The 8223-nt window shown below is 41.6% G+C and overlaps 1 protein-coding gene across 1 annotated transcript in view; it reads right to left on the bottom strand.

The window, feature by feature from the left end:
- Nucleotides 1-7085, bottom strand: part of Adgrv1 (adhesion G protein-coupled receptor V1) — a 549406-nt gene extending 542321 nt beyond the window's left edge. The window contains exon 1 of the mRNA XM_026783832.1: nucleotides 6943-7085. Within this exon, the coding sequence (XP_026639633.1) occupies nucleotides 6943-7042 (100 nt within the window). The 5' untranslated portion in view covers nucleotides 7043-7085. The remainder of the gene's footprint in view (nucleotides 1-6942) is intronic.
- Nucleotides 7086-8223: the final 1138 nt, after the last annotated feature.

Here is an 8223-nt window from a genome sequence, read left to right as displayed (position 1 = left end):
CATACATGCAGACAGAATATTGTATACATAATAAATAAATAAATTTAAAAAAAAATAACTGAATTTGATTGTTAAAAGGTTATGCCTAGGGCAACCAACAAAATAAATGAAAACAACATATCAAAGGGAGCAACCAGGAGACTAAGACACTTCTGGAAAAATACCTTTGGAAAATTAGAGGCAGTAGAAGGGGAACAGGCAAGGAAAGGTGACGGCACTAACCCCGTCATATCAATAATCACATTAAACATGAGTAGGTTACACAGTACAATGTCACAGCTAAGTTTCTTAAATACTTTTTTTAGGAGGACAAAATCATAATCTTGTCAACAAATTGTGTGTAGACACTGCACACCCAGATGGAAATGAAGGTAGTTAGACCCCAAATTCATGCCACATAAAAAATATCTAACAAGAAACTGTAATAAGACGTGAGAAGTAAAACTATAAAACTGAAGTGAAAGCCCTTGTAATCAATCTCTGTGGCCTTGGATAAGGGAACGGTTTATAGAAGCGATAACAAGGCACAAGAAACTAAGATGTATATAAATGAGCCCATCAATGCTTTAGGTCCCTCCCCAGCTCCCAAAGGACAAGGATACTAACAAGAAAATTAAAAAAATCACAATCCCAGAGAACCTAGACAACAATGAGGACCCTAAGAGAGACATACATAGATCTAATCTACATGGGAAGTAGAAAAAGACAAGATCTCCTGAGTAAATTGGGAGCATGGAGACCTTGGGTGATGGTTGAAGGGGAGGGGAAAGACAGGGAGGGGAGCAGAGAAAAAGGTAGAGCTCAATAAATATCAATTAAAAAAATCTGTACAGTGACAGAAATATTCACAAGTGCCATGTCTGGTATAAAATTCTTCCCAGAATTCTCTAACAGTTTCTACAATTCAACAAAAATAACCAAATAACCAATTTGTAAATAGCAAAAGACCCAATAAAAATAGTTCCCCAAAGAACATATGAACCACATGAAAAAAAATCACTCTTAATCTGGGAAACTATCAAAACAGCAAAGAAATCATTCTTTACACCTAGGAGGATGGCTAAAATAAAAAGAAAACCTTTTAGTATGGATTGAGGAAATAAATATTAATACATTCATACACTGCTGAAAAGAATAAATGCAAAGTGGCATGCACACACCTTGAAAACTGCCAACAGTTCTTCAAAGAGTAAGACATAGGCCAATCAACAATCAAGACATACCACTCATAAGTATATCACCATAAAATTTAAACATATATATCCTGACATACATACAAAAAGCTGCCACACAGATATTACACAGCACTATGATAGTCACAAAACAGAGATTGTAAAATTACCCATCAATTGATAAATGATAAATGAAAGCTATATTCATACAATAAAGTATCATTTGTCAATAAAATAAAAAGTTCAGGGACATGGTGACTCATTAAAAACATGCTAAGTGACAGAGACAAGACACAAAACATCATCACTATAAATTATATCTCAATGTTTGAAAGAGAAATGTGTGCTTCCCTCTGTCCCCTGTGCTTCCATCACCAATTCGAGTAAGGTGAAAATAACTTGTTTGGGAAAAGGCCTAGATGCTTCTTCCTTGTGCCTTTGATCTGAGGTACTCCCAAGCCCATTGCTTGACCTGTCAGCACCCTCTCCTCTGTCACACTTTTTCTAGCCACACTCCAAGTGTATTTAACCAGTCTTCAGATACCTTGTGAGCCCTCTTCACGCCACACCCACTCATCAGCAGTGGGAATTAGCTGAATCTCATGCTAAAGCTCTAAGGGTAGCTGCACAATGAGCACTGTGAGCACAGATTAACAATGCAGAGAATGGGTAGCTACCTATGGAGTTTCCCAAACTTGCCCTAATGGTCTGCGAGGATTCTATCTAAAACAGTTCTCTCACGTCTTCTTTCAGCTGGTCAATATCTGAGGATTACATACATTGTTTTATTTTCAAATAATCTGCATAAGGGCAAACATGTGAAAGCAGTGGCTCATGAAAAAATGAGCAACACCAAACTGCTGTCCCGTGACTCGAATTTAAGGCTACCATCGGCTCAATCATCCTTGCAAAAGGATTACAATAAATGGTGTGGGAGAATTGTCTGTATTCTGTCAATAATGTTTTAAATAAATGCTGATTGGCCAGGCAGGAAGTATCGGCGGGTCAACCAGACAGGAAGTAGAGGTAGGGTGATGAGAACAGGAGAATTCTGGGAAGGAGGAAGCCCATTCCTTCCATTCCTGCCCAGATCACTGAGAAGCAAGATGTAATCTACTAGGCTAAGAAAGGTACCGAGCCATGTGGCTAACATAGTTAAGGATAATGGGGTAATATACAGTATAAGAGCTAACACAAAGTCTGAGCTAACGGGCCAATCAGTTTATAACCTAATGTAGACTCTCCGTGTGATTTTCTTTGGGACTTGCCGGCTGTAGGACCTGGTGGGAGGACAGAAACCCCACAAGCCAACCCTTCATGTTACAGATAAATGCAGTGTTTCCTGCAGAGGGGTGTGTGGATATAGGTGAAGCATAATAGTACACAATTATCAAAATTCATTACTAAAGAAGCTAACAAAATTCTATTTTCAGTTAGCATGAAGACATAGAACCTTACAATTTCCCAAAATCGTCCTCAGAGCACTCCCTCGCTCATTAGAACATTTAAGAATATTTTCCCCTTTAACTCATCTCCCTTTGTGGAATATCACTCTTTCATAAAGAAGTAAAGTTAGTATTAAAAAATGCTTCTTCATTGTTAACTTTGTGTCATCTTAGCTCATTAAAGGCAGTTATATCCCCTTTATTTGTGGTGGACATTGCATGCAGAAATAAACTACTAATAATGACACACAAGTGCCTTTTTACAGTTACACTTTATATAAAGCTATTTTATATCTTTCAACCTATGCCACATGTAAAGATGGCTATTTATAATTATAATTATCCCCTCATTAGCTTGACATTTAATTTTCCTTGCCCTATGGCATTGGGCTGGTTAAGGATTTAGAAGCAGCAACAAAAACTATGCTGGAGAGGCAGCTACTTGGAGAGGATTATATAAGAGCTAGCACTCAGAGGCCTCAGACAGAGAGAAGCAAATTGCAAACCAACTACTTCAGTGCCTGTAACCAAATGGGCTAGTTGAAATGCTAATTGCCTTTCAGGGGAACTAAAGACAGACAGGGGACCTTGTGCTTCAGAGAATGAAATGCATTTTTACTCCACGTCTGTCCCCTCGGCTTGCTGAGAATTATTTGAAACCTATTCATAAAGATAGCTTTTTCCATAACCCTTACGATGTGGGAAATTTGCTGAGCCTCTCCCAGCACCTCGAATAATGTCCATGTGCCAAGATGTGAAGAGTCCATTGGCTCAAATCCATGGGAAGCCCTAACAGAAAACATGAAAGGACTCTATGCTCAAGTAGATGGCATAAACCAAAAAAAAAATCACCTCAGGAAAAGTTTTGAAAAACAAATTCATGAGATTCATACAATGAATATCTTTAGAAACCGTTTTCAGTGTAATTACACTCGCATGTAGAGGGAGAGTGCTCTCACTGACTCTCTTCAAGACAATTCAGCTTTCTTTTATAAGCTAATAATTTTGTATTATTTCCAAAGTTCATGTATGAACAGTTACTCCAATGGACAATATTTCCCTACTGTTTAAATGGTTCACTCTAGGCATTCAGAGTCATTAAGAGTGAGTGAGAAACGTCCTGTAAGCATCCTGCCCTCTCTTTGAGGTACAGCCAGACTTCTGCCTGAGTGCACAAGAAAAGGCCTCTGACCACCTGCCCAGCAGCTGGGGGAGTGACTTGCTCCAGCACATTCTAAAGTGGATAGTGTGTCACAGTGGACACCCAAAACAGCCTTTGTGCTCCCACCCGTCCCTGCTACACCACCATCAAGCATGAGCTGCAGTGCTGGGGCTTCCCTCCTGTGTGGCCTGACAACCCAGTTTAGGGGGAGCCCTCCCTATATACAGTGATGTCGCCTGTGCTTCCAGATTGAGAAATCGATTTCCTGTATTGCTTCATTCTCCGCTGTTTGATGGTAATACGCTTATCTTCATTTTTCAACCAATACTTTTATTTATATATCTGAACTTCATGGGAATAACAGAATACTAAGACTGAATTTAACTTTAGACCATGAATGGTTTCAATAAATTATCGAGCTTTCACTGAGTCAACCGAGTTGGGGAAGGCTGTCTCTCTGGGTAGCTTTCTCCAGTGCTCAGATGAGGGAGGCTATGGGGACTTTTATTCATTACACTGTCTGAACTTCCCACGTGATTTTACATGGTCTTGACCATTTCAAAACCTAACGAAGTTATGTACAGAGCTCAGCCCACCTGCAGCATCTGAGTCCTCGAGCCACCCTTCAGGAAGTAAGAACTGTGACTCTACCCTGGGTGTTTCCTACTCCCAACAGAAACACAAACAGATAGCAGGGCATCGTCTCAGCCGATGAACAATTTCCACCCCTAAACTAGAGAAGGGACAACAGGTGCTGTGCTTAAAAGTTTTTCTTTCTAATTGGCACAACCTTGGCGTTTTTGATAAAAGGGCATCAATATTAAAAGGGCATGCATGGATTGCCATCTGTGAGTGACACACTGAGGCATCAGTTTACAGAAGGGACCACTCTGTTGGCCAAAGTGAAGAGAACGTTTGGCCTTAACTGGTTCTCAACTCTCCTAAGTCCCACTTTCATCACATAAATAAAAAGAAGTTCGTCCAGTTTGGCTCTATGGCTTTTCTTGGTACTTCAGAAGTTCATCTGTGTCTCCCACAGAGATAAGACAAGAAAGTACTTTATAAGGTGGGGAACTTCTCCCATGACGTAGATGTTTCTGCCTTAGTTACTTCCATGGAAGTCAGAATCATAATTTGTGGCTAATTATGAAGTGAATCTATGTAAAGAGCATAGTAGTATTCCTGGCCAATTGAGTACACAGGGCAAACGCCACACAGGATTGCCGTTCATCATGGGAATGTAAACAAAGCCTTTGGTCCCAACTAGCTGCTGACTCCCCTTCTCTCAGAACACAGTGTCCCCCATTGTCTTGAGCATGGCACCTCCAAGGGGAAAGGCAGCTGACACTATCTGGTGTAACATGACCCTCTAGTCTGTCACATCACTTCTAACAAGTATTTTTTATTTCTGCAAGAACAGTTGTACCCCAAATAATATCTCATATTATTATTCTATGACATTAAATACAATAGGAATCCAATAGCATAAAACTAAATTATTTTCTTAACTGGTGTGGATGCTAACTAACTCATTACTCCTACATCTGACGGCGTCAAGATGGGATGTGCTCACATGGTTAGCCTTTGTCCCGTGTGGACACACAGGACAGTCAGATTTCTCCAGTCTATAGGCATTAAGCTTCTGTTCCTAATCTTCAGCATAATGCAGATGTGAAAACTACTCAAGAAAGACCATTGATTAGCTCTTAGTAACTGGCCATTTGAAGCAGGAATCTTGAAATTTCCCAGCCTCAGTGGCATTGTTTAGGAAATAGGATAATATTTTCCAGTTTATGATAGTGATATGTCCAGTAAGGTCTTTATAAAGGACTTCACTGAGCCCATTACTTACTGTCTCTATGGAATTTTAATGTCAATAAAGACATATAGATATATATCCATCATGGAAATATGATCATTCAATCATATTTTGCGTGGCTTTTTTTTTAAGATACACTCTAGAGCGATGTAATGTTTAGCTGGACTAAATCCTTGCAATCACCTAATCCAATAGCTTTACTGTAAGTGACGAAAGCAAGCTCCAGAAAGCTTTCATGGTTTCTATGTCCACAGTGATCGTGAATTATGGCAGCATCAGGATGTAGTGGCTAATCACACGTGCACATTTTAACAGCTCAGAACGCGTTTGTAGAAGGGTAAGAGTTCACTACTTAGCCTAGGAAACCACCCAGAATTAAACTCTGGGAGCGCTATCCTGGTAAAGATCTACTTTCTACTTTTCTTCTTGATGTCTTTTTCTCTATTTCTTTGATGTCGTTCTTTTGATAAATGACACAAAGGGAGAAGGTTCACTTCAGAAACAGAAGGTGGTCGGAACTCTCGCAGGACGTTTTTAAGCGGTGCTAAACCAGCTAAGATATATGTTAAGCTTTTCCTATCCAAAATAAAATCTTAAGAGCAGTTTCTAAGAATGTGCAGTTTACTTATAAGCACATCGTGTACACTTTAAAAAGAAGACCACAGATTTTGTACAATGACTAGCATACACAAGTTCATACAACTTAATGTTGCACTTTAAAGTCATTTTCCCAATAAAAAATCCAAAATAGTTCAGGCAATTTAAAATGTAAAGATATGTGCATATAGCTCTACTCATGTGTCATTTTTACAATTTAAAATGTAAAGATATGTGTATATACCTCTACTCATGTGTCATTTTTACAATTTAAAATGTAAAGATATGTGTATATACCTCTCCTCGTGTGTCATTTTTACAATTTAAAATGTAAAGATATGTGTATATACCTCTCCTCATGTGTCATTTTTACACTTTAACCTAATTTCTGACTCCTTGACAATAATGTATTTTTCTGAAATTTCCTAACGCAGTATCTTGAACATTAACAAGCCTCCTTAAATTTACCTCAGCCTTCCCATGAATAAGTTTTATCGACCCCCTGAAGTTCTGAGCCAATTATTTTTCCAGGCCAACTTTAAAACTAGAGTTTAGGTTTCAAGTGAGCAGAAAGGGAAAGATGGAAACTTTACCCTGCTCATCCCAGGCTCCCTTTCTCTGAGATGGCAGTTTTGGAGATGGTTATGCAAAGCCTCCGCCTTATGTGGATGGCAGGCACTGGGCAATTGTCCCGTTACCCGCGGCCGGCCCCAGCTCTCCCGCCCTCCGTGCCGCCCGCTCTCCCACCTCCAGCAACAGGTGCAGCAGGCGCTGCCCGGGAACAGCCTATGGGATGCTGTCGCGCTCTCCGACCCACTGGATTCTTGCAGCACCAACGCCAAGTCATATTCTACCTGGCTCTGGGGTTACCGACATCTGCGCGCCCTCCGGTCCCCGCCTGCGCCGGGGCTCCCTTCACAGCCCGTGCTACCCCTCTGCAGGGTCCCGTCCTCTGCCACTAATCCTCTCCCGCCCAGTCCCTCTGGTTTAAGGCTTCACCGCCCCGACCCTCCCACCCCCCCCCCCCCATTCCTGTGCTCCAATAGGACTTCGTCCCGCGGCTGGACTCACCTGATCGTTCGAGCGGGGGTGGCTGTGCGCCCTCCTCTGCGCAGCGGGCAGCCAGGTCGCACTCTGGCTTTGGAACTCCCCGCCTTGGCCATCGTTAATGGACTCTTCCAGCAGTGGGCGCAGACGCTGACCTGCCTGAGCGCAGGAGCGCTACGCTCGCCCCATACATCCTAGGGCCCTTAACTTTATAGTTGTTCCCAGGGCACAAGGACCCGTCACTGAGCAGCCGCACCCCGTGCTGCCAAGCCTCTGTAAACTATCCCCAGACTGCTTTCCAGGGAGAATAGTGCTTGCCCAGTCTCGTGCCCTACCTAAAAGGATGTTTCTTTCACCATTGATTGAAGCCTTCAAATGTTCACTCTGGGCATTCAGTGGTGAATTATTAGCAATGAAGGCTGTATGTATCTCTGCGTCCATTACAAGGGCCGCATCTCATAAAAACTGCTGTATTCGCCCTCACCTCATTGCTTTAAGGAGTAAAGGAACCAGGTGGTGTCTGAACTGCATCTCTACAGCACTAGGGGCACATAGTTTTTAAAATTCGTTATTTTCTCCCCCAGCCCCCCAACACACACACACACACACACACACACACACACACACACACACACACACACACACACGAAAGCCCTAGTGTCCGAATAGCCACAGGCGTTGTTAGAACAAATTCAGCTCCGTGCATAGAAAGGCTCAAACCAGTGAGGCTGAGTCCAACCCTCTGCCTCCACTTTATAATGAGAGAAGCAAACTTAAATTAAGAACAATTTGAGTGGCTAAGTAAAATATAAAGAAAGACAAGTCGAGGATCCTCAGTGCCCTTCCCAATTAATCTAAACAGAATAAACTTTAAGTAACTAACTGTGATCCTGGGATACTAATGTATTATGAGCTGCTTCTGGAAGCAGTAAATGCCGTAGACACTTATAGGAATGCTTACTCAAATTCTGCAGCATAGAA

This window comes from Microtus ochrogaster, chromosome 19 (genome assembly GCF_000317375.1).
Source record: "Microtus ochrogaster isolate Prairie Vole_2 chromosome 19, MicOch1.0, whole genome shotgun sequence".
NCBI lineage: Eukaryota > Metazoa > Chordata > Mammalia > Rodentia > Cricetidae > Microtus > Microtus ochrogaster.
The sequence above is the reverse complement of the archived record's forward strand: the minus strand, read 5'-3'. Positions and strand labels throughout refer to the sequence as shown.